At 41.8% G+C, this 26,911-nt stretch overlaps 1 protein-coding gene and 1 long non-coding RNA gene across 2 annotated transcripts in view; one reads left to right on the top strand and one right to left on the bottom strand.

The window, feature by feature from the left end:
• The window catches only part of hif1an (hypoxia inducible factor 1 subunit alpha inhibitor), a 35,876-nt gene extending 29,595 nt beyond the window's left edge, over window positions 1–6,281 (top strand). Inside the window, exon 8 of the mRNA XM_052041444.1 lies at window positions 1,984–6,281. Within this exon, the coding sequence (XP_051897404.1) occupies window positions 1,984–2,040 (57 nt within the window). The 3' untranslated portion in view covers window positions 2,041–6,281. The remainder of the gene's footprint in view (window positions 1–1,983) is intronic.
• Window positions 1–26,911, bottom strand: part of LOC127584628 (uncharacterized) — a 48,562-nt gene that overhangs the window by 3,588 nt on the left and 18,063 nt on the right. Inside the window, exon 2 of the long non-coding RNA XR_007958412.1 lies at window positions 8,904–8,995. This is a non-coding gene — a long non-coding RNA (uncharacterized LOC127584628). The remainder of the gene's footprint in view (window positions 1–8,903; window positions 8,996–26,911) is intronic.

The following is a 26,911-nucleotide window of genomic DNA, read 5'->3' as shown; positions in this document are numbered from 1 at the left end:
TAGATCTACCTGTAAGTAGATGATTCCAGTCCTTTTTTTTGTCAGATCCTGTCCAAAGGTATTGAGCCTTCCCTACCAGTTCATAAAGCTCTCCTGGACACTTTAAAAATTCCACCCCCTCTAGGCCTGTCACACTAAAGCGGCCCCAGTTAATATTGGGGAAGTTGGAATCCCATACTATTACTCGTATCTCTCGCTCTGATTTTTCTACATATTTGCTCCTTCATCTCCTGCTAACTCTCAGAAGGCCGATAGTTTTCTTCAGCAAAGCGATTGTCCCTTTTTTTGTTCCTAAACTTCACCCATAGGGCTTGAATTGCAGAGCCTTCTAGGATATTCTCCCTCTTTACTGCAGTAATGGATTTCTTAATTTGTATTACAATGCCACACTTCTTTTACAGCTCCCCCCCCCACCCCCCCAACCACCACTAAGTCTTAAGATTATATACCATGGAATGCTGAGTTGGCAATCCTGCCCTTCTTTCAACAATATCTCTTTGATAGCAACAATATCATATTTCCTTGCAGTGATCAATGCTCTTAAGTTCATCAGCCTTACTAATCAGACTCCTTGCATGAAAATAGATGCAGTTTAGCTTTGCATTCCTTCCACATGCCTTGCCATGCCCTCGGCTCCTTTGCCTGCTAGACTAACTCAGTTTTCCTTCTATATTTCTCTGGAATTCTTGCCCCAAATAAACAGCTCTGTGCCCCATCTCCCACCAAATTAGTTAAAACCAGTCTCCAACGGCACCAGTGAACATCCATTTGATTTTTAGTAAATAACTCTTCACTATTGATTTAATAGAAATCAGTCACATCAGGCCCTCATTTACGTGCTCTGTCACTCGTGAATGAATCTCTTCTCTGCCTATTTGAATATAGTGGGTCATGCTTGCAGCTTTCACCATGTAGAGGGGGCCACAGTTAAGCAGCTTGTTTTCTGTGTATTAGTTTATAAAATGCTTCATATTTGTTATCTGACAGGTAATGCAAAACAATCTGTGTTCTGCAGTATTTCTCATTTCTACATTAAAATATCTAACGTATTCAAATATTTAAATAATTGCCAGTAGTCTTCAAAGGATGAATGCTGATGTCAACAGCAGAAAACCTTGTAGGACCTTGGCTTCCTTTACATTGACTTGAAGAGGCAGACAGATGTTCCAGTTTGACATCTCCAAACTGCGGCACTCTTTCCTGATTTTATATTAGTGTGCCAGACTGTCTCCTCAAATATTGGAATAGGATTTGAACCCATGACTTTCTGAGCAAAGTCCAATACTAATTTTTTTAAAATCGAGTGCCCTGCTTATGTTTTTCTCTACTTCTTTCTGTGATGGGCTTTCAAGTCACTGCGTCAATGCTGGCTAATTGCTCCTTTTTGATTTGCTCAGTCTTGTGATTTTCAACTCTAGTCATGTCATGCACAATTTACTGAAGTTTCTCAGTACAAAATCAGCTGCTATAACTATTATTTGTCAGCTAAGCAAAATAATAAACTGTGTATTTACCTGCAACGAATGCAAAAAGTGACAATTTCTGGAGAACATTAATAACATTTATGTGAGCAAACAAACTGAGCCTCAGTTTAATAACTCGGCCTAGAGATAGCACCTGTGAAAGTGCAGCACTCTCTGAATAGTCTGATAAAGTGCTAATTTGTTTCTGTTGTAAGGTCCTGCACTGGGACTTGCACCCAGAATCTTATAACTCTGGTGAGAGTGAGTCAAAGTGACACTTGTACAAGTGACCAGCAGTAACAGAGAAACAAAATGCACAGCAAAACAATTCCTTCCCAGCAGTGACCTGTATTAAGGATTGGCAAACAGATCAGCAATCAACATGGAATGCAGAAATTATGAAGAGATTGTGTGGGTGTGCTTGCACTTTCATGTCACATTATCAGTTTTGGATAATTCATCAGCTCCTAATTGCCTGGGCAATATGCTGAAGCTCATTATTTATTTCCTTCCTGACTAGGTCGGGCCATTATTAAGAATGATGATTAAAGGCCGATATGATCAACCTTACTCATAAAGTAAAAAGAAATCAACTCTTTCTGCGGACTGTTCACCGATGCTTTCCTCAAGTAAATGGTGCCAGAGAGAGACTGAGCATACTGTACCGTGAGCATTGCGTGCCTGCACTTAAGTAACACAGAAACTTTTCTTATTCAAAATCGGCTGCCATCAATCATTGAGGTGAATTTCTGTATCCACCATCCATGTGCCTGTTGGACAGAAGGTTCTGAAAGTGGAAGTCTGTTATCCCCAGAAATGTTTAACACGGAATGTGTATTTAGACCACTTTCCACCCATTTATAAAGGATTTAAGTTTATTTTTTTAAACAATGAAAGTGCTGTGCTCTTGCCGTTGGAGTAGTAAGATTGGACTCAGTGTTGTTGGTTTCCATGCATGGCACTTAAATATGGAGGTTTATCACTGTGGCCCTCTACGTTTGGATTTAACAAATGGCTGGTCTGGGTTTTCGTAGCTTGTGTTTGTGAAGAGTTCAGTAACATGCACAGGCCTTAAAATACATGATTTGAAATAATAATGTGATGATAGTAAGCACAACATCAGATGAAATACTGTTGTCACTTGGATAAACAAAATCAAAAAATTCTTTTAATATTTGTCATGGGACAAGGTCAGTGTTTTATGTGTTACACTGCGTCCCCTAAAATCTAGGGCAGAGCATCAGACCACGAAATGGTGAAGTAATGGCACAATCATGAATACTGTCTGTTGCCTCAAACAAGCCCTATTGCTATTAGTCTGAGGGATTGTACAGTGGATGAGATCATTTTGAGTAATTTTTGTTGCACTTATATAATTTAACTTTTGGAGCACTCCATCTTTCTATTTGCCTTTGTTTGTCCACCTCTCTCTTGTCCCCTAGCTCAGTCTATACCTGTTTCTCCGTACCCATCTCTCTCACTCTCTTGGTCTCGCACTCCCTCCACTTCTCCCACATTGTCTCCTCCACCCCAGATATAGCTTGTATAAATGTCTTCCATTTCAAACATTGATTTTCTACATGGTGTTAAAACCAATAATAACCTTAATCATGCGGCCAGCGACTCCTATAGTTTTAATGTCCCTGTGACTTGACCTCTCTTGCTTTCAACAATATCACAGAACTTGTACATCTTTCCTCCCCTACCCTTCTCTGCCTCTGTATTTGCTTGAAATGTAACATTTTGACCTTTTTCTACTTCTGATGAAAAGTTATCAACCTGAAATATTAACTCCTCACTTCACACGTGCTGCCTGACCTGCAGGGTGTTTCTGGTGTTTTCTGTCTTTTTATTTCATCTAATTTATTTTGCACCATTATTCCTGCTTCAAATTGAGAAGCGATCTGGCAGTAAACTGATTAAAAGCTTGGGAAATCTATTTTACTTTGCACTTGAGCTACTGCAATGAACTAAAAGCAAAATTCCATAAGTGCTGTGAATCTGAACCAAAAACAGGGAAAAAAAAATTGGGGAAAAAAGTCAGTGAGCAAGTGAAGAGAGATCAATCAGGCCTTTTCAGAAACACCCAATATATCCTTTCTGTTTTGTTATGAAGTCAGGTAACCCACCTCACTTCCTATCCAGACATACCTTTCTACCTCTTACGGTAATCCACCTCACTTTCCACCTAAACCCTTTAGTAAGGGGTCTTGCCTCTCTGCCAGTTCAGTCTGTCCTGAGACATTCAGTCTGTTAGAGAAAAGCTTCATAGTTAACAAGGAGTTTTTTTTTGAAGCCTTCATACACTTTACTGTTTCCTGCCTTTCTGATGAAGAATAGTGAATTGCAGACTATTTGTTACAGGATAATAAACTGTATTTGGTGTCCACTCTTTCCACACCTGAGATAACAATCGGATGTATAAAAGGAACAGCATAGGATGGGTGGCTCGACAGTTGCTGGATATCCCTGACTGAGAATCTTGGCCCATTGATTAGTAATTTCTGTGGAGACATGTCGTGGGACTTGAGTAGGGAAAATCACCACTTTATGGAACGAGTGAGGAGTTTGTGCTGTAATTCAAACTGGCCCCTTTAAAAGGTGAAAAGGAGCAAAGAAATGTATGCTGCTTAAAATAATTGTATTTGGCAGTGCGCTATCCGAAGATCTTTCTCCCATTGTGGCTCCTCAGCCAGAGCTGATTCAGTGGTGCTGCCTTCATGGAGAAAACTAATAGCATGACCCAACAAGTTTACCTCCGGATTTTTCTGTACTCTGGTATTGGAGGATAGGGCGATCAGTGATTTAGCAGACAAGTCTACAGGCTCAGTACAGAGCAAAACTGGAACCTGTGACTTCCCCATGGCTGTAAGGGTGTCTTTGTCAGTCAGCCTAAAAAATGCCAAAATAGTTCATTACTGTTGTCAAATTGCTTGGAAAGCTCGACTCTCACTTGAAGCAGAGTAACCAAGTTAAGCATAACAGGCTAAATATCAGCTCTTCAGCCTGTAGTCAAGAACTGGAGAATCAGTTACTTGTCTTTGCACAGTCCCAACTAAATGAGCACCTTTGTATAGTTTGTGTTGCTATTCTAAATTTCTGCAATTTTAAAATTTTAATTGCTGGCTAAAAGCTAAGTGAAACATTATCTGGCTTTGATGATCAGTTTACAGGAGGTAAGGAATGCAAAAGGCTGAGACTATTGATTCTTTGATTTTAGTTAAATATTTGGCTTGCTTATTGTCACTCATTGCGTTCTGGTAATAAAACACAGCCTCTGCTGAACGTCAGCTAGTGGAGTTGGGTGACTAGTTTGAGATCCCCCCCATCCTGTATTTGATCTACAAGAATGATGTCAGAGAGCCCAGAGCTTAAAAGTCAGGAAAGTCTGAACAGGCTGGGTGTCTTCTCTAAAAAACAGGTGTGAACTTGAAGAGTTCTTCAAGTGGTTTGAAATGGCAAACGTAATGATGTGGGGGAGTCTGAAATGATGTGTCATAATTAAAAGATGATCTAAAAATTATTTAGGAGAAACATTTATTTCTCTCCCTAGCCCCAAGTGCTTACTGATGATGAGCAGTAGAAAGATGGGGGTGGGGGTGGTAGGAATTAGTCCTCAGTTGCCTTCTGTAATAGTGTAATATAGTTGGCTGCTTGTTGGACTCTGCTTCTGAAATTTTGTTCCGACGAACTTAACCAAACTAAGTTTTGGAAGCAGAATACAATACGCAGCTACTGCTATATTGTCATTTGGCACGAGCCTTCATGGCAGATTTCTATGTGATAAAAGCTTCTGACGGTGTTATTCTGTTGACTGAACGTTTCTGACATTTGATATCCCTTTGAAGAATGAAAGGTTTCTTTTCCACTCGCAAATAAGGCGAATTGAAACTCCATTTTATCTCGTCATATGCTTGTGCTGCCCAGCTGTTGCACTTTAGCAGTGGCATTGCTTTATACAAAAGCCTTGAGGAAGGGAATGACAGCACCAGTCAGGAGAATGTGCGAGAAAAGATCTCAACCTGTCGTGCACAATAATCTTGATGGTGACAGAGCTGTGGATGATACACTTTTTAAGGTGAAATTTTCTAAGGATGAGTGGTATTTTGGCGGTTCCCACTTTCATGCATGGCTGATAATTTTTTTTTAACTCCACTGGTGATGGATGTGGAGTTTCAGGGGTTTGACCTTTGTTTTCCAATTGTGATTTTATGGTTTGCCATTGTGAACAATTATTTTAACAATATAGTGTCTGGATTCAGTGTCAAAGTGAGAACACAGAAGGAGCATTTTTACAAATAAAGTTGTTTCTGATGTGTGATTGCTTGTATGATAGCCTCTGACTTCAAGCGCTGTCTGATATCAGTCATTGAAGTATGTGAAGGAACTCCCGCACTGTTTCGCACACCACAGTGCTCACAGGAATTCACCAGTGTTTAGAAAATAGCCTCATTATTCCACTTATTACATCCTCTCTCTGGAAGTTTTTAAGCATTCTCCATAGAGTTGTTGGATGCACATGCACTGGTATGTTTTGGCATTGAAGATTGACTCTGTTCAGTATCACATTGATTTGAATGGTTGTATTGGAGGATATTTTTTAAAATATCTGTTGTTTCCCTCTTTCCTCCTCCAGTTTATTTTACAGTCCAAGAAATTACAATTGTTCTCGAATATATGTACCTGATATGTTTAAATTAATTCCCTGTATAAAATGCTCCAATTCTGTTTCTAAAACCCACTATTTTGCTGTAATTTCATTGATACAAGTAAATTGTCCAAAACATGAAATGATTAAAATCGGTATCAATGGTTGGTGTATTTGTGTCTTCAGTGAAATCCATTGCTGATCTGTGGAGATTGGGGATCAAACCTTTCATTGGTGACCTGGACAGGAGCTGCTGTATTTTAATCAACCAACTCAGCCAGGTCAAATATACTGAATAAGTGTCCAATTTCCTTTCTATTTTATTAACCAAAATTCCCTTACTGACAAATAGCAGAGTGAAGGTGAATGGATGATGAGACTATAATCTGTCATTTTATTTTGTAATTAAGGGACTTCTCTTTCACTATATATTAAAAACAAACGGGAAATGCTTTGTGTAATCAAGTGAGGGGATAGATGGGGCCATGATGCAAAAGAAAGGCAAAAGCAGTTCATCGCCAAATTTAAACTTTATAGCACTGGGAATGTTTAATTTTTTACATACTTAATGTGTCAAGCAGGGAAGCAGTACTTTAACTTTTGTCTGCTTCAAGAGAATAGTAAATCATGTGGCTTTTACAGAAATTGTGCACCAAATTGGAAACAGACCCAGTTCCTCCAGTTTACACACTTGTGACACTTTCCCTTGAGCACACTGATCAATGGATCCCCATATTTTCTCTTGGTATTCAAGAAAGCCATTCAGTCCATTGAGTCTCTGCCAGCTCTCAGTAATCTCATCAGTCCCATTCTCCCATGTATTTCACTACCCATTATGGGTAATTTACAGGAGCTAGTTAACCTACCAACCCACACATTTTGGGAACGTGAGAGGGAACCAGGGAAGACTCATGTAATCACAGGAAGGACACGCAAACTCCACACAGACAGAACTGGAAGTTGAGATTGAACCCAAGTCACTGGAGCTGTGAGCTACACTACCTTCAGCACCCTGTGCCTCTGTTCCAGTGAGTAAATGTGTGAGAGGTTGTGACACTTAAACCTGGTTTGATTGCTGTGTGGAGTTAGCTTGGATACAAGGATACAAATGAATAGCAGAAGCCCTTTAAGTTGCTCTTGCATTCAATAGGAACATGGCTGATTTGATTTAGATATAAATACTTATTAGTCACATGTACATCGAAACACAGTGAAATGCATCTTCCAATGCATTCCTGTCTATCCACGATATCACTTAAGTATTACACATGTTGTGTCTAGCTGTGTCATTATTGAATAACAGTGGGACAATATGGCTGCACTAACTGGCTGTATCAAGGACCTGGCAGGTATTCGCAACCTCAAACCATTAGGCTTCAGTATCAAATGAATGGATGTGGTTTATAAAGCAAACAATTTCCTGGGAAGTTGAAGGAGGAGGTAATATCATGGGATACAAAAACAAAGTGAAATTTAATCAGTACTCCTGAATGAGATTGGAGCAGAAGTGTATGGCACACAAAAGAGGACTTTAGTGAACATCTTTTTACATTGCAATTTTGGTGCCTTTTTTAATTGAGCCTTGTGATGCATGGGTGTGTGGGCTGGTAGTGAATTCAATCGAATCTGTTGACAAGCAAAACTTGAAGTTTGAACTTGCAGGTCAATTGCTTGATAGAAAAGTCAGCCAAGAATGCTATAAAATTTCAACAGCCAAAAGAGACTGGTGAGCACTGCAGAGAGCCTTTGCGAAGTCCACAGCTATAAAACTGAGCCCAATGTGTACTAGTGAGACCAGTACAGTCAGTTGCCATCATTGCAAATGCCATAATTTACCAATTGTTAGCTTGTATTAACCTAGTTTCATTTGCCAAACAAATGGTCATATTTTGACAGCCTGCAGATCCAAGGTTAAGACCAGAAACAAAATCAATTTCAGTGCTAATCAAAATGACAACAGAAAAGAGATCTTCATTGATTAGATGTTCAGTTAGAGAACTAGGCACTGAAATTTTACCATATCAATGCTACAAGCAATGTGGTACCATTAGGATTAGGATGAGACTTTTAAGTAAAAGTATTGCTTAATGGCCAGTATATTGGCATGTGAATTCATACTGGTCTAAACCAATCAGTAATGAGTGAATATACTCTAACAAATCAGCATGATATTGTTGATGGAAAGCTCCACCAAACTGAAACCCAACTTTGGTGAGGTTTTGCAGACATCAAGGCAAAAGGAGTACACAGTGCAACACAATGGACGGTGTGTGATGCCCCCCCCATCATTGTGGAAAATGATGCAAACAATCTCGCCTTGCTGCAGAAGAACTGGCTGAGGCCATTCAAGTTGGATTTGAATAATGTTTTCAGTGATGATTCCTTTAAATTGCACCTTTATTTTATTGGAAAGTAGTGACAAAATATCAAAGACAGGTCTACTGCAAGTCTACTGCAAGGCCAGACTACAATTTGCTCCAAGAGATTCACGTGAAGGAACTGGATAGACTAGACCAAAAAGCTGTAGTGAAGATCAATGACGTGAGTGGCCATCAACAACGGTTGTGCCCAAGGCAAACAAAACAATATGGCTACGTGATATGGCTGACATGGTACAAATATGGACTAAATCAGGACGTTGATGAGAAATAAAATCTGCTGCCCACTTTACAAGACTTGTACGTAGAGTTAGTAGGATTAAAATATTCACAAAATTGGACCTGCCTAATATCTGTGCTCAATTGGGCATCAACAAAAAAAGTACATGATCATCAGCACATGCATGTGTTTACCTTATGCAATCAAGTCTTTTTTCCGAGGTTTTCCAGACACAATGGATAAAATCTTGCAAGGAGTCTATCACTATCCGTGTAAACAAGATGAACTGTTGATTGTCATAAGCAGAGAAGAAAATCTTATTTTAAAGTTAAATGAGCACAAAGTAAAGCCGAAGCAAAGCAAATGCATGGTTTTGAAATGTACATTAAAAAGGATCAGGAGTCAACTATCTGGGCTTGTTTTACCATTCATCAATCTGTTTTACCTCTAGCACCATTTTCCTGCCTTAACACCATATACCAGAAAACTATCGATCTATTTGAACTCAATGAACTATCCTGGATGAATAAAGGAGTTTCTCCTCATTCTCAATCCTAAATGGCCTACCCCATATTCTGAGACTGTGACCTTGGTTCTAGATTTGACAGGTAAGGGAAACATCTAGCTTGTATAGCATGTCAGAATTTTGTAAGGTCAACACAACTACCTCCATTGTACTAAATTCTGCAGAATACAGGCAACTTTCTCAGTGTCTCCATAGAACAATACGGCACAATACAGGCACTTCGGCCCACCATGTTGTGCCACCCTTCAAACCACACCTATGACTATCTAACCCCTTCCTCCCACATATCCCTCTAACTTAAATTCCTCCATATTCTTATCTAACAATCTCTTGAACTTATCCAATGTATCAGCCTCCACCACCATCCCAGGCAGCGCATTCCGTGCACCAACCACTCTCTGGGTGAAAAACCTCCCTCTGACATCACCCTTGAACTTCCCACCCAATACCTTAAAGCCATGTCCTCTTGTTTTGAGCATTGGCGCCCTGGGAAAGAGGCGCTGGCTGTCCACTCTATTCCTCTCAATATCTTGTATACCTCTTATCATGTCTCCCCTCATCCTCCTCCTCTCCAATGAGAACAGCCCTAGCTCCTTTAATCTCTCCCCATAATCCATACTCTCCAATCCAGGCAGCATCCTGGTAAATCTCCTCTGCACCCTTTCCAACGCCTCCACATCCTTCTTATAATGAGGCGACCAGAAGTGGACACAGTACTCCAAGTGTGGCCCAACCAGAGTTTTGTAAAGCTGCATCATCGCTTCGCGGCTCTTAAACTCAATTCTCTGATTTATGAAAGCTAACATCCCATAAGCTTTCTTAACTACCCAATCCACCTGCGAGGCAACTTTCAGTGATTTGTGGATATGAACCCCCAGATCCCTCTGCTCCTCTACACTGTCCAGAATCCTGCCATTTACCTTGTACTCCACCTTGGTGTTTGTCCTTCCAAAGTGTACCACCTCACACTTCTCTGGATTGAACTCCATCTGCCACTTGTCAGACCAGCTCTGCATCCTATCAATATCCCTCTGCAAGCTTTGACAGCTCTCCACACTATCCACAACACCACCAATCTTTGTGTCATCTGCAAACTTGCTAACCCACCCTTCCACCCCCTCATCTAAGTCGTTAATAAATATCACAAAAAGCAGAGGTCCCAGAACCGATCCCTGCGGGACACCACTAGTCACAGCCCTCCAATCTGAATGCACTCCCTCCACCACAACCCTCTGCTTTCTACAAGCTAGCCAATTTTGAATCCAGACAGCCAAGCTTCCCCGGATCCCTTGGCCTCTGACCTTCTGAAGAAGCCTACCATGCGGAACCTTGTCAAACACCTACTAAAACCCATGTAGACCACATCCACTGCACTACCCTCATCAATCTTCCTGGTCACCTCCTCAAAGAACCCTATCAGGCTTGTGAGGCAAGATCTTCCCTTCACAAAACCATGCTGGCTGTCCCTAATCAGTCTATGTTTCTCCAAGTGCTTATAGATCCTATCTCTTAGAATTCTTTCCAACAGCTTAGCCACCACAGACGTAAGGCTCACTGGTCTGTAATTCCCTGGACTATCCCTACTACCTTTTTTGAATAAGGGGACAACATTCACCACCCTCCAATCCTCCGGTACCATCCCCATTGACAACGAGGACTCAAAGATCCTAACCAACGGTTCAGCAATCTCCTCCATCGCCTCACGAAGCAGCCTGGGGAATATTCCGTCAGGCCCCGGGGACTTATCTGTCCTAATATTTTCTAACAACTCCATCACATCCTCTCTCTTAATATCTTCATACTCCAGAACATTACCCTCACCTACACTGTTCTCAGCATCATCAAGACCCCTCTCCTTGGTGAATACTGAAGAGAAGTATTCATTGAGAACCTCACCCACTTCCACAGCTTCCAGGCACATCCTCCTACCTTTGTCTTTAATCGGACCTACCACTAGTCACAGCCCTCCAATCTGAATGCACTCCCTCCACCACAACCCTCATGTATAGTCTATGTAACCTACCCTATCCACCTGCGAGGCAGCTTTCAGTGATCTGTGGATATGAACCCCCAGATCCCTCTGCTCCTCTATACTATCCAGAAATCCTGCCATTTACCTTGTACTCCGCCTTGGAGTTTGCCCTTCCAAAGTGTACCACCTCATACTTATCCGGATTGAACAGGTGGATAGGATCCTATGTAATTGCAGTAAGACATCTGCTCTCAATAATAAAGGCCATGCACCTTGTTTGGAAGTCTGGTGCCAATGAAGGAACAAGTAGAGGTCATCAGTGGACCAAAGACTGAAAATATTACAGAGTTCAGGTCATTCCTATTGACAGGCCAGTATGACACATGGTCATTCTGTTGCATCATTTGTTGAAAAAGGATGTGAAATGATACAGAGCAGAAAGTAATGTGGTGCTTGGGTTGAATGGAACAAGGGCTTATTAACTGAAGCTCTCTTTGTTCATTATAACACTATGTGTGAGTCAAAATTGGAATGTGATAAGTTCCAGTATAAGTGCAGTAATAAGCATTGTTGCTGATGATGGGCAAGAGAAATCTTTGCTTTTGCTTCTCACACATAACTTGCAAGCACAGTTATAAATAAGTCAAGTTTGGAATCAAGAAATTCCACCAGGTTTTTAGCATCCAGATCCTTTACCTTAGTATCTGGTCACAAGCCACAGATGGTGATATTAAGTCCCAAATCAGTGCGAATTATTATAGCAGTAACAATAATGGCACACATGGGCATCCTTCTGTCACAGAACAACTAGACAATCAAGTATAGGGGTTCCAAACAGTATGCTGTTCTCTCGTGGGAACTCTGTTGCAAGTAGAAATAGGATGAAATGTTAAATGCAATGGCTGAGAACCTACAAGAAATTACAGGCAAGGAGTAGATAAGCCCAGTGTTGAAAAGTGTATATGAATAAATGTTGGTCAAATTCTGTCCATCCTCTCAACGTACAGAAAATAAAACTGTTACACAATCAGTGTCACAGAACAACTAGACAATCGAGTACAATATTGTGCGATCTGGGGTGTTTTAAGTGGGGTTTTAGAGTGGCAATATGTAATACTTCAGGATAAAATATTTAGGCCAAAGGTCATTATGAGCACACACAAATGATGAATGTGAAAGAACTGAGTGATGATGTCTTGGACCACATATGAATTACTTGGGAGGAGGTATTGGCGGCCTTGGGCCGCATTGAAGTGGATAAATCCCCAGGGCCAGACCGAGTGCATCTCGGACTTAGTGGGATGCAAGGGAAGAAATTGTCGAGGCCCTTGCAGAGATATTTGCTTATTCTTTAGCCACTGGTGAAGTTCCAGGAGATGGCTAATGTTTAAGAAGGGCAGCAAAGACAAGCCAGGGAACTACAGGCTGGTGAGTCTGACATCAGTGGTGGGTAGGTTACTGGAGGGGATTCTGAGGGACAGGATCAATCATCATTTGGATAGGCATGGTCTAATTAGGGATAGTCAGCATGGCTTTAATTCTCTTAAAATTTTTCAAAAAGATAACCAAATGGATAGGTGAGGGTAGGGCAGTGGACGTTGTCTATGTGTACTTTAGCAAGGCCTTTGACAAGGTCCTGCATGGCAGGCTAGTCTGGATTGATAGATCGCATGGGATCCAGGGAGAGAGAGCTCATTGGATTTGTAATTGGCTCGACAGTAGGAAGCAGAGAGTGATGGTCGAGGGTTGTTTCTTGGACAACAGTGTGCCACAGGGATCAGTGCTGGGACCTTCATTGTTATTTATATAAACAATTTGGATGTGAATGTGCAAGGTGTGGTTAGTAAGTTTATGGATGATACTAAAATAGGTGGTACGTAGACAGTGAAGAAGGTTATCAAAAATTACAGGGTGATCTTGATCAGCTAAGTAAATGGCTTTCGATTAGTTTTATCACAGTGGGGTAGAAGCTGTCCTTAAGCCTGGTGGTACGTGCCCTCAGGCTCCTGTATCTTCTACCTGATGGAAGAGGAGAGAAGGGAGAATGACCCAGGTAGGTGGGGTCAATGCAGAATAAAGTATTACAGTGACAGAGAAGGTGCAGTGCAAGTGGACAATGAGGTACAAGGTCACGAGGTAGATTATTAGATCAAGAGTCCATCTTATCATACTAGGTTGCCTTCATGATGTCTCACAGAGGCAATTGTAGCTGGTTTGTCTGGAGAGAGTATAAGGAGTAAGATGGTGTCTGGAGAGAGTATAAGGAGTAAGATGGTAAGGGAAATTAGACAAAGGAAATGCAACATGGTGGGGCCATGAGATGCAACTGCTTGAAATGATCAGGCAGCATCTGTAGAGAGAGAAAAATCTGAGTTAATGTTACAGGTAGAGGATCTGGTATCAGAAAATACCTTGTATATTTTTCTAAATCTCCTGTAACCATTTCCTTAATAATAGATTCCAGCATTTCCCTACTACAGATATTAGGCTAACTGTTCAACATTTCCACATTTTCTCTCTCGTTTCTTTCATACGGGATTACATTCCGTGTCATTCAGTCTGAGGGAAACACTTGAATCAATGAAATTTTGGGAAGATTGATAGCCAGTGGGTCCACTATGTACAGGTCTGGTCTCCCGGCCAATGAAAGGATATGCTTGCAATAGAGGGAGTGCAGAGGCATTTCTACAGATTGATTTGTGGGATCAGGTTTGTTTCATGAGGAGGGGTTAAGCAGACTGGGCCTATATTCTCCTGACTTTGGAAGTATGAAGTGTAATTTCACTGAGAGATACAAAATTCTTGCAGGACCTGACATAGTAGATACAGGAACAATGTTTCCCTTGGTCAGGGTGTCTGGAATCAAAGGTCAGTCACAAAATAATGGGTCAGCCACTTGGGGAAGAAATGAGAAGAATCTTTTGAGTGGGCTCTGGAGGCTCAGCTGCTTATATTCAGGAAAGAGACTGATAGATTTTTGGATATCAAGGGAAGTGAGGTTATGGGCTAGCGCAGGAAGTGGTGCTATAAAAAATCAGCCAAGGTTGTCTTGAATGGTAGAGCACAAGGGGCCACGTGGTCTATTCCTGCGTTGACTTACTAAGTTTTACTTCCTTATCTACTATGACATTAATAAGCAGTTTCAAGAGCAAAGCTAATGTTTTTATATTCTTAATCCAACTAGCAAATTAAGCTCACATAAGTGGCAGACAGGAACTACAGTAGAAGTTTATGAGACTGAGATTTGGTTGAAATTGGTGACAAATTCAGAGGTTTGTGTAGATGAAATGAACTCTGCTTGAGATGAAGTGTGAGTGGGGTGAACTTCTCAATTACAAAGTTATACCTGACTTGGATCCAGTTAAGATTTCAGAAACCCAAATCCAAGCCAGCTGAACAGAGAAACAGAACCTTTGAGTTCAAATCCAGAACAACACAGGAAAAAAGTTGATTCAGCACCAAAACTTCCTTCAAATTCTTCCTGATTTTCTCAAGTTTTGATATTTAGTTGTTTATTAAATGTGTATAATGATAAATGTATAACTTTTTTTTGAAAGGCAGGAACAGAGTTTAATACATCTTTAAGAATGTGGTTCTCCCCTTGTCTGTGTAGTTCATATTGTCATCCAATAGAACTGGGGAGTTGCATAGTGTCCCTGCTCTGCAACAATGTGGTAATCTCACAAACAGACAATTCGGTTTGTAGAAACAATTGTGAGCTGCCACAAATAAACTTCTGCTTCTGGGGATAAACATAGTGTGTCTCAATGCATCTTGCTGACATTACATCAATCAAACTGTCATAAATCTCCAATGGTAGGTATGCATCATACTTTATTTGTTATTGCCATCTGGTGCACCACTGGTAGGGCATCAATGTCGTGACAACTATTAACTTCTTGAACTGGAACCATCCATTTTGGGCAGCTTGTGGAAAAGATGCATTTTTCTCTCAAATGTGGAAATATTTACATCTGTCCTAAACCTCTTCAGAACTTTGAAGATGCCCATCAGAAGACCTCCCAGTCCTTGTCTAAAACAAAGCTTCAAATTTGTTCAATACTTTCCTCAATGTCGCTGCTTAAAACCAATTGATCATGCTTTTGATCATTAATCCTAGTACCTCATAATGTGTTGATTTTTGTCTGATACCGTAAAACCGATAATCCACGAACCAACCATTTAGAAATCCCAATGGTTCGGCATGTTGCTGCACTACCTTCTGACTTTGCGGGGCCCCGGCTCCTGCTCTCCCTTGCGCTCACCGTGCCCTCGGTTCCCGTTCCTCACGCTCACTGGCTTCCGGTTCCTACTATCTCTTCCATAGAACATGGAACAGTATAACACAGGAACAGGCTGGTGCACGGATGTCTGCACCAAACACGATGCCGAATTAAACTAAATCTTTTCTGCCTGCATATGATCCATATCCCTCCATTCCCTGCAGGTTCATGTGTCTAACAGCCTCTGAAACACCACTATCTTATCTGCTTTCATCCTTAGCCCTGGCAGCCCGTTCCTGGCACCCACCACTCTGTATAGAAACACTTTCTAAAATTTTTTTTAAATTTGGATTTTATTTACAGCGTGGTAACAATTCCCTTCCGGCCCAACGAGTCCGTGCCGCCCATTTTAAACCCAAATTAACCTACCCGTACATTTTTGGAATGTGGGAGGAAACCAGAGCATCCGGAGGAAACCCACGCAGACACGGGGAGAATGTACAAACTCCTTACAGACAGCGACGGGAATCAAACCCCGATGGCTGGCGCTGTAATAGCATCGCGCTAACCGCTACACAAGGACTCCGTCCCCCATAGACCTTGGTGACAAGGTGTTCCAAACATTCAACCCTCAAAAATGGTGCCTCATCTCAGTCTTAAATAGGCATCCCCTTATTCTGACACAATGGTCTCTGGTTCTGGGTACTCTCAAAAGAGGAACATCCTAGTATTTACCCTGTCTAACCTCTCCTAAGAATCTTACATTCCTCAGTAAGACCACCTCAGTGAGATCTTCTAAGACCCAATGACCACAGAGCCAACCTGTCCAACCTTCCCTCACCTGGCAATCCCTCCATACCCAGGATCATTAATGTAATAACCTTTCCTGAAATAGAGGAACCATGACTGATCACAGTACTCTACATTGTGGTCTCAGTAGTGCCTTATACATTTGCAGTAAGACTTCCCTACTTTTATATTTCCACACCCTTGAATTAAAGGTTAACATTTAGCCTTCCCTATTAGCTACTGCAATTATTTTCTAGCTTAGTCCATTTTGTGCATAAGGATCCCCCCCCATCCCCTTGTGCTGCAGCTTTTCACAATTTTCCCTCATTTAAATAATACCGCTCTTGCTCCTCTTTTCAAAACAAACTTGGTATTTCCCCACATTATACTCGGTTCACTAACTTTTTACCCACTGTGAACTTTTATTCAATGCGAACCTAAACCGCTTGGATCCTCCTCACAACTTGCTTACCTACTTATTTTTTTGTTCTAATTAATGAGATATAAACTGTTCACATTTCTCTGATGCTACAATGTTTAAAAGACACGTGGAGAGGTTCATGGATAGGAAAGGTTTAAAGGCTTATGGGCCAAATGCAGGGAAATAGGACTAGCTCAGGCAGGCAACTTGGCTGGCATGGACAAATTGGGCCAAAAGACCTGTTTCCATGCTGTACAGCTCTATAACAATAGATCCTGACATTACTGGAAATGTCTACTACATTGATGAAGGCAACAAGTAAGGATGCTGATGCCCCAACTTATTCAAGTTATCCTTGGTCTTTTAAAGTTACTGGCAACTATTCCTCCAACTGATCATTAATGATGTGGTTGATACAGGAAGTTTTTGTTACTTAGGTTAGAGATGGTTAATGAAATTGTTGTCATCTTATTCTAGTTAATCATTATCAGTAGTATTTCTGGTGCCCAATACTCTAATCAACCTGATACATCATTGGGCTGGTTGTTAGAAGAACTAGGTACAAGTTTGGTTAATGCAAGTTAGTAACACTGCTGGTAACAGACAAGATACCAACCTCACTGCTCTGGTTAATCCGGGAAATGTCTAACTAGTCTCAGTATGGTTAACTAGTCATGTTTCTGGTGCCTTACCCTGCAAACTCACCTTAAATGCATGTCCTCTAGTACTTGACATTTCTACCCTGGTATAAAGAGTCTGACTGTCTACCCTATCTATTCCTCTCGCAATCTTATAAACTTCCATACGGTGCCCCCCCCCCCCAACCTCTGATTTTCCAAAGAAAACAACCCAAGTTTATCTAACCTCTCCTTATAGCTCATAGCCTCTAATCCAGGCAGCATCCTAGTAAACCTCTTCTGCTCCCTTTCTGTAATGCGGCAACCAGAATTGCACACAATACTCTAAGTGTGCCTGAACCAAAGTTTTATACAGCTGCAACATGACTTCCTTACTCTTATACTCAATGCCCCAACCAGTAAAGGCAAGCATGCTATACACCTTTATCAATCCATCTACTTATGCGGCTACTTTCAGGGAGCTATGGACTTGAACCTCAAGATCTCTTTAAACTAAGCCTTGGTTCCCTCGCTCCCACTGTCCCATTTCCAGTGCTCCATTTAAACTTACCTGGTTCACTAGAAAAATTATCATAATATTGTGTAGCATCTAAGAAAAGTGAATAAAAGTGTCAGTGTATTAATATCGAATGACAGCTAATTGTCCAGAAAATCTGTTAATCTAGCACCATCAAAATCTCAAGCATGCCGGATTATTGGAATTTGGGATATTTGACCATGTTAGAAGGCTTCACATGAAAAAAATTCATGAAACAGAACTAGAAGTAAATCCGCATATCTGTGGTTTTCCTTTGTGATATGTGCACATGTGGTACGTGCTGTCTGTCTCATATTCAGCCTTATCTGGAAGATTTGTCAAAACCACTTCCTGGTACCTCATGTTGAAATCCCTTGCTTGTTTCTGAAGCTCCAGACAGTGTATCACTGAAAAATATGTCAGCATCATGAATTCTCCATGACTGTCTCATCCAGCTCAGCAAACTGCTCCTTATACCTCGATTCTGCAGATGTCGAATGCTGTGTTCTTCCTTTCCCTCACTTCTCATCCACAGCAGACACGTAGGTAGCAATTCACCTGATGCAATGCCAAGCATGGGTGGGGTGTGCAAAGCAGTGGAGTGACTGCACACAGATGTACTGTTGGAACATAATTGACTTAATTTGTCCCTCCACTCCAAAGTGCTCCAGGGTATCATTTCCAATCATTGAAATAGTTCTTGGTGAAGTAGCACCTTTCCATTTTTTCTTCAAGTTACCTTTTTCTCTTGTAGTGTTTATTTGTCCTGAAGGATGGTTATGTTGACAGCAGTGATCTGACCAAAATGACCTGGTTTGGTGGCCAGCATCAGTTGAAAGCAATTCCTGCAAGTTACTGCAACCATCCTAAACCACACTCTGGCCATTGGTCAGCCTACATGTCCATCCTCAATGATGCTTCAATGGCCAATTGGAAAACAGACTCCTAACCCACTAACTGAATGACATTGGTTCCATAAAGCTTTATTGTTACAACAACATTAAGAATGAAGATTTTTTTTTATGCCCCTATCGTTTATCTCATGCGTTACATGTAGCTGTGCACTGAGGAATAACCTAGCAACTGCTCCCAATCTGCCTCTCCCAGGTCCTGTCTGACACTATTGAAATCTGCCTCCCTCCAGTTTAGAGCCCTGAACTGAGCACCAACTTCAGCTTTTCCCATGACTACCTTCAAACTCACTGAACTATGGTCACTGTTCTCAAGGGGTTTCTCCACAGACACTTCAATCACTTGCCTGTCCTCATTTCCTAAAATAAGGTCTAGTACAGCCGCCTCCCTGGTAGGACTATCTACATACTGCTTCAGAAAACCTTCTTGAATGCATTTTACAAATTCCTCCCCATCTAAACCCCCTGTTGATTAGCAAGTCTGCAAACAACACAAAAGTGGTGGATTGTTTGAAGAAGGTTGTCTAAGGATTCTGCAGGACATAGATCAGATGGAAAGTTGGGCAGAGCAGTGGCAGGTGGAATTTAATCCACACAAATGGAATCGGAATTAAAATCAGGTTTATTATCACTGACATATGTTGTGGAATTTGTTGTTTTGCAGCAGCAGTACAGAACAAGACATAAAGACATAAAAATTACTATAAGTTACAAAAACAAATAAGTAGTGCAAAAGAGGAATAACAAGGTAGCGTTCGTGGGTTTATGGACCATTCAGAAATCTGATGGTGGAGGGGAAGAAGCTGTTCCTGTAACATTGAGTGTGGGTCTTCAGGATCTGCATTTTGGGAAATCAAATTCTGGTAGGACATAGAGTAAATGGCAGGGACATTTAGGAGTGTTGATGTACAGAGAGATCATGGGGTACAAGTCCATAGGTCCCTGAAAGTAGTAGCACAGGCGGATAGCGTAGTGAAAAAGGCATTTGGTATGTTTGCCTTTGGTACGCTTGCCTTCATAGGCTGTGGCATTGAGTATAAGAGTTGGGATGTTATGTTCAGTTGTACAAAACATTGAGTATTGTGTGCAGTTCTGGTCACCACACTACAGGGAGGATGTAGTAGCAATAGAGTGCAGATGAGATTCACCAGGATGTTGCCTGGAATGGAGGGCTGTAGTTATATGGAGAGGTAAGATAGGCTGGGGTTTATTCTCATTGGAATATAGGAGGCTGAGGGTAACCTTACAGAGGTTTATAACATTAGGAGAGGCATAGATAGGATAGATAGTCAGAATTTTTTTCCCTGGGCAGGGCAGTTTAAAACTAGAGGGCACAGGATTAACTTGAGAGGGAACAAATTTAAAGTAGATTTGAGGGGTAAGTTTTTCACATAGAGGGTGGTGAATATCTGGAATGAGCTGCCAGAAAAGGTGGTAAAGGCAGAAACAATTACAATGTTTAAAAGGCACTTGAACAGGTAGATGGATAGGAAACGCATGGAGGGATACAGGCCTAATGCGGGCAAATGGGATTAGCGTAGATAGGCATCACAGTCAGCATAGACAAGATGGGCCAAAAGGGCCCACTTCTGTGGCCGCCATGGTTCCTGGCTACACTCCTCATATAGAAAATCCACCATTCCTACAACCAGCCTAGTGAATCTTTACTAAACTCCTCTCTGGAAAGTACATCCTTTCTTGGTAAGGAGACCAAAACTGTGCACAGTATTCCTGGTGTAATCTCACCAAGGTCCTTTGCAACTGCAACCAAATAATGAGGAACTAGAAACTTGATATTCCTGTTCTTAGCTCAGGATTAATACTCAGAGGATGATTGAAATTCTGAGTGATCTAGTGCTCAAATTTGTTCAAAAGATGGTCTGGTCTGGTCTGTTCTTCCAACTTTGTTTTTTGTGTTAGGAAGCTTCTTAGAGACTAGTGAGATATATATCCTGGATGAAAACACTAAACCCAGAGGACTCACCCCACCCCAATCAAAATATTGGGGAAAGTACTGAATAGGTAACTCCAAAGTTCTTTATCCTATCTCCAGTCTGCACACAAACAGCCCCTTCAACAGGAAAGTTCTTCCTTAGTGTAATCTGATCCACCATTCTGACACTGAAGAACTGATATGTCTTCCTCAATCATATCAAATGCCCCAAGGTCATACCTAGAAACAGATCAAAAGTTAATGTCAGAATCCAGAGCAAATTTTTGTGGGTGATACTAGGAAACACATCACACAAAGTGCAGAGGAAATCTGAAACTCCCCTTCCAAAAGGAGGTTGGGGAGATCAAATTACGAATTCAAAATCTGGTTAATAGTTCTTTAGTGGGCAAGGATATTGAAGAATATGTAGGTGAAGAATATGTATAAGATGATGAGAGGCATTGATCCTGTGGATAGTCAGACGCTTTTTCCCAGGGCTGAAATGGTTGCCACAAGAGGACACAGGTTTATGGTGCTGGGGAGTAGGTACAGAGGAGATGTCAGGGGTAAGTTTTTTACTCAGAGAGTGGTGAGTGCATGGAATGGGCTGCTGGCAACGGTGGTGGAGGTGGATATGATGGAGTATTTTAAGAGGCTTTTGGATAGGTACATGGAGCTTAGAAAAATAGAGGGCTATGGGTAAGCCTAGTAATTTCTAAGCTAGGGACATGTTCAGCACAACTTTGTGGGCTGAAGGGCCTGTATGTGCTGTAGGTTTTCTATGTTTCTAAGCAGGTAAACAGTTAAATTACAGTCAGGCTGGAATCTGACTGAATGGAGGAGTGAATGGTTCTCTGCGTTTCTATGAGATGCATCACAGTTGGTCAAATCAAGATGACTGATGCCTTGAGGTTCCAGTAGGAACCATCAGCTTTGGCCATTTGGGCTGCAGTTTGTCTTGGATTTGTGTATGCATTGTGAAAGGAGAAAGACTGAGATGAGAGGGCAGTCAGATGCTGATCCTTCTGCTCAGTCAGTGAACTCACCACCAAGTCTGACAGTGGAGCAAACCTGGATGGATTTGGATGCTCTTCACATTGCCATCAGCCTCATGAGGGAGGATGGCATTCAGCAATGACTGCACTCGTTAGGTTCACTCATCATGTGGGAAAAAGTAGGTGCCCAGGTTAATTTATTTTACTTCAAAATATAGTTTAAAATTCTTAGTATTTTAGAGCATTTTAAACACTTGTTTCTTATTTCTTTTGAAGTTAAATTTGAAATTTTGACAATTTAAAAGGCGTGCCATCATCTTTACTTTTTTTAGAAGGTTAAAGAGATTTGGCTTGTCACCGAACACTTCTACTTATGTACTGTTGAAAGTATCCTGACTGCTTGCGTTATGGTCTGGTATGACAATTCAAATGCAGAGAAACACAAGAAGCTGCAGAGACTACTGGACTCTGCCCAATACATCACAGGCACATCCCTCCCCACCACTGGCAGTATCTGCAGGAGGCGCTGCCTCAAGAAGGCAACATCCATCATCAAAGATCCCCACCATCTGGGCCATGCCATCTTCTCGCAGCTACCATCAGGCAGGAGGTACAGAAGCCTGAAGTCCCACACCACCAGGTTCAGGAACAGCCACTTCCCTTCAACCATTCAGTTCTTGAACCAACTTGCACAACCCTAATCACTACCTCAGTACAGCAACACCATGACCAATTTGGCCGCTTGCACTACAATGGACTTTGTTTCTTTTTGCTCAAATTGTGTCCCTTCTTGTATAATTTTGTTTAATTTATGTTTTTCTTGTGAATGTTGTGTCTCTAATGCTATGTGCCTGTGATGCTGCTGCAAGTGAGTTTTTCATTGCACCTGTGCACACCTGTACTTGTGCATATGACAATAAACTCGACTCTGACTTTGAAAAACAATTAAATGAAATTAGTCTCTAATAGTGATCCAATATACCCCATACCCTTCTACAGATTAAAGATGACGTGCCTAAACAAATCCCATACATAGACTCTTAGGCTGCACATTAGCCTCCCAATTACGTCACACTACAATTCCCATTGGATCCTCACCATAACTACCTGATTCCTATTCACCTCCTTCCCTTTATTCCATGGTCTTCTGTCCACTCCTACTGGATTCCTTATTCTTCAGCCCTTTGCCTCTTCCACCCATCACCCCCCAGCTTCTTACATCACTCCCTTTCATCCCCCCTCCCCCACCCACCTACCTTCCCCCCCTCACCTGGACTCACCTATCACCTGCCAGCCTGTACTCCTCCCCCTCCCCCGACCTCCTTATTCTGGCTTCTGCCCTCTTCCCTTCCAGTCCTGATGAAGGGTCTCGACCTGAAACATTGACTGTTTATTTCCCTCCCTAGATGGTGCCTGACCTGCTGAGTTCCTCCAGCATTCTGTGTGTGTTGATGACACTAAGGATAATTGCTGCCTCAATAACATACCCTCTTGTAGAAACTGGATATTTAACCTTAACCCTCCATCATAACCCCAGTCTGGTTGGATAGAAGCAAATGGAGTTAGACAGAGGGCAATGAGGTGTGGGCCAAATCAAAATTCCAGTCAATGAAACCAAGGATCTTGGAATTAGAATAACAAGGGGAAATTTAACTTCCCCCCTCATCAAATACATCATAGCACTAACCCTCAACCTTTATACAATTTAGCCCCTAATCTTTTAATGCAATTGTTATGCTGCCCACAAACCACCTCAATTCCACCCTTCCCCACTAATATATCCACATGACTACACCTTGAACAACTTGGGTGGCACATGACAAAGATAGCCAAAGGGCCTGTTTCCATGTTGTGTCCCTCTGTGACTCTATTTTACACCCTCTTTAGAAAACTGGATATTTACGTCAAGCTCCAAGACAGCACCAGTTTAAACTTAAGGGCAATGAAAAACACACGTGGCAGCTACCAGTGAAACCAAATCTGAGGATGATCATAACACACACCAGAGGGGAAGCCGTCTGCAAACATACACCATAACACCCTACCCCACCCCACCCACAACCCCTTCCTCCATGCATCACAACATACACCCCACAGTGCACTCCAACATGCTCTACTCCAACCAGCTACCCCCTGATTTAACAGGAATCTGAGGAAAGAAACATGGCTTATGGCACCTTTCATCCCAGCTCAGACTGCTCTGCCAGCTTACACTGGAGGAACAGAACATAGAAGGGCAAAGAAAAATGAGCAATGGAAAGCACAAACCAAACAAAAATAGCAATTACCAACAGAACACGGGAGGGGCAATTGCCCGACTGACTGTACACCCATTGCATAACATATTACCCAATCCTAACATTTCAGTGGCACACTCTTCATTACTTTAATCCAATAAATGCTAGTAAATCAATTTAAAGAGGTAAAGCCCCAGGCCTGGGCTCTGATAAAGCTAGTGAGTCTGCAATGAGAAATATTAATAAAGTAGCATCATTAAGCTGCAGTCATCAAGATCTGTTTAGACCATAAGACATAGAAGCGGAATTAGACCATTCGGCCCATCGAGTCTGCTCCGCTGTTCGATCATGGCTGATTTATGTTTCCTTCTCAACCCCATTCTCCTGCCTTCTCCCCATAACCTTTGATGCCCATACTAATCAAGAACCTATCAACCTCTGCTTTAAATATACCCAATGACTTGGCCTCCACAGCCGTCTGTGGCAATGAATTCCACAGATTCACCACCCTCTGGCTAAAGAAATTCCATGACTATAGACTTCCCTATGCTGTATTCCATCTGCCACTTCATTGCCCATTCTCCCAACCTGTCCAAGTCCTTCTGCAGACTCCCTGCTTCCTCAACACTACCTGCCCCTCCACGTATCATCTGCAAACTTGGCCACAAAGCCATCCAGATCATTAACATATAATGTGAAAAGTAGAGGACCCAACACTGACCCCTGGGGAACACCACTAGTCATTGGGAGCCAACCAGAAAAGGCCCCCTTTATTCCCACTCTTTGCCTTCTGCCAGTCAGCCAATCTTCTATCCACGCTAGTATCTTTCCTGTAATACCATGGGCTCCTATCTTGTTTAGCAGCCTCATGTGTGGCACCTTGTCAGAGGCCTTCTGAAAATCCAAGTAAACAACATCCACTGACTCTCCTTTGTCTATCCTGCCTGTTACTTCCTCAAAGAATTCCAACAGATTTGTCAGGCAAGATCTCCCCTTAAGGAAACCATGCTGACTTTGGCCTATTTTATCATGTGCTTCCAAGTACCCTGAAACCTCATCCTTAATAATAGACTCTAACATCTTACCAACCTCTGAAGTCAGGCTAACTGGCCTATAATTTCCTGCCTTTTGCCTCCCTCCCTTCTTAAAGAGTGGAGTGACATTTGCAATTTTCCAGTCCTCCAGAACCATTCCTGAGTCAAGTGATTCTTGAAAGATCACTACTAATATCTCCACAATCTCTTCAACTACCTCTTTCAGAACCCTGGGGTGTAGTCCATCCGGTCCAGGTGACTTAACTACCTTCAGCCCTTTTCAGCTTCCCAAGCACCTTCTCCTTAGTAATAGTCACTTCTGCCCCCTGACTCTCTCGAATTTCTGGCCAGTTGCTGGTGTCTTCCACAGTGAAGACTGACGCAAAGTACTTAATCAGTTCGTCTGCCATTTCTTTGTTCCCCATTACTACCTCTCCAGCGTCATTTTCCAGCGGTCCAATGTCCACTCTTGCCTCTCTTTTACTCTTATCTGAAAAAAAACTTCTGGTATCCTCTTTTATATTATTGGCTAGCTTACCTTCATATTTCATCTCTTCTCCCCTTATGGCTTTTCTAGTTGCCTTCTGTTGGTTTTCAAAAGTTTCCCCAATCCTCTAGTTTCCCACTAATTTTTGCAGTATCATATGCTCTCTTTTGTTTTTATACTGTCTTTAACTTCCCTTGTCAGCAATGGTTGCCTCATCCTCCCTTTAGAATGCTTCTTCTTCTTTGGGATGAACTGATCCTGCATCTTCCAAATTGCTCCCAGAAACTCCTGCCATTGCTGCTCTACCGTCATCCCCACTAGGGTCCCCTTCCAATCAACTTTGGCCAGCTCCTCTCTCATGCCTCTGTAGTTACCTTTACTCAAATGTAATACCAATATGTCTGATTTTAGCTTCTCCCTCTCAAACTGCAGGGTAGATTCTATCATATTATGATCACTGCCTCCTAAAGGTTCCTATACCTTAAGCTCCCTAATCAAATCTGGTTCATTGCACAACACCAAATCCAGAATTGCCTTTTCCCTAGTGGGCTCGACCACAAGCTGCTCTAAAAAGCCATCTTGTAGGCATTCTACAAATTCCTTCTCGTAGGATCCAGTACCAACCTAATTTTCCCAGGTTTAGCATCTTTCTATGTTATGAACTGCTTTTGAAAACAGCCATGCTTATGCCCACATTTTTTTATGATCAAAAAACCCTGGTTCCTATTCGGAGCACCCTTCTAATTACCATGTCTGAAAATGTGGAAAATCAAGTCTTTTAAACTTCAGAAATCATTTAACAGCAGCACAAGAAGACTGGAGAAAGGATTTTAGGGAACACTGTACTGAGAGCATTAGAAAGCAGGAACATTGTGAAGGCTTTACTGAATATAAAATAAAAGTTAACAGAAGGGACAAACATGGTGAACTATTACATCTCAAAGGCTTCCACAGAAGGTATCAGTCTACTGACATTTAGTCGTGTCAGGGATCTCCACATAAGGTGCTAGAAACTCTGGAGGGAGGATGGATGGAGGAGACTTAGCCCAAGTAAGAGTGCAGCTGGACAGCCAAGCCTTAAATGTGCCCACTGAATTTCAGGTTTCTCTCTCCAGTGAAGCTGGGCAAAATGTGTACTTCACTCTCCAGTGAAGTTTTGAGAGCACAAGCTGAACCAAAACAATGTTTGCAGTGGTAAGTACTTGCTGCTTGTGGAAAATTACTGGTACTAACAGAAGCTAGTAGCTTGAATTGCTCATGCTTTCTACACCCAGGGATGAGTAACATGGGGAGGAAATGCCCATTGCCTCGCATTGGAACACAGCCAAATTCAATGGTGGTAAACATGAGTCTTTCAGCAGTAAGGTAGTTTTGTGTTCACAATATAAAAAGCCCAGATTGCAAAAGGCCAGAGTCAGCAACCCTGCCCCCATAAGGCTATTAAAAGGCAGGCAGATAGGTTCATCCACTTTAAAACCAGCAACAAAAAACATTGACATCTCCTTTCCTCCCACAGATG

Source organism: Pristis pectinata, chromosome 30 (genome assembly GCF_009764475.1).
Source record: "Pristis pectinata isolate sPriPec2 chromosome 30, sPriPec2.1.pri, whole genome shotgun sequence".
NCBI lineage: Eukaryota > Metazoa > Chordata > Chondrichthyes > Rhinopristiformes > Pristidae > Pristis > Pristis pectinata.
The sequence above is the reverse complement of the archived record's forward strand: the minus strand, read 5'-3'. Positions and strand labels throughout refer to the sequence as shown.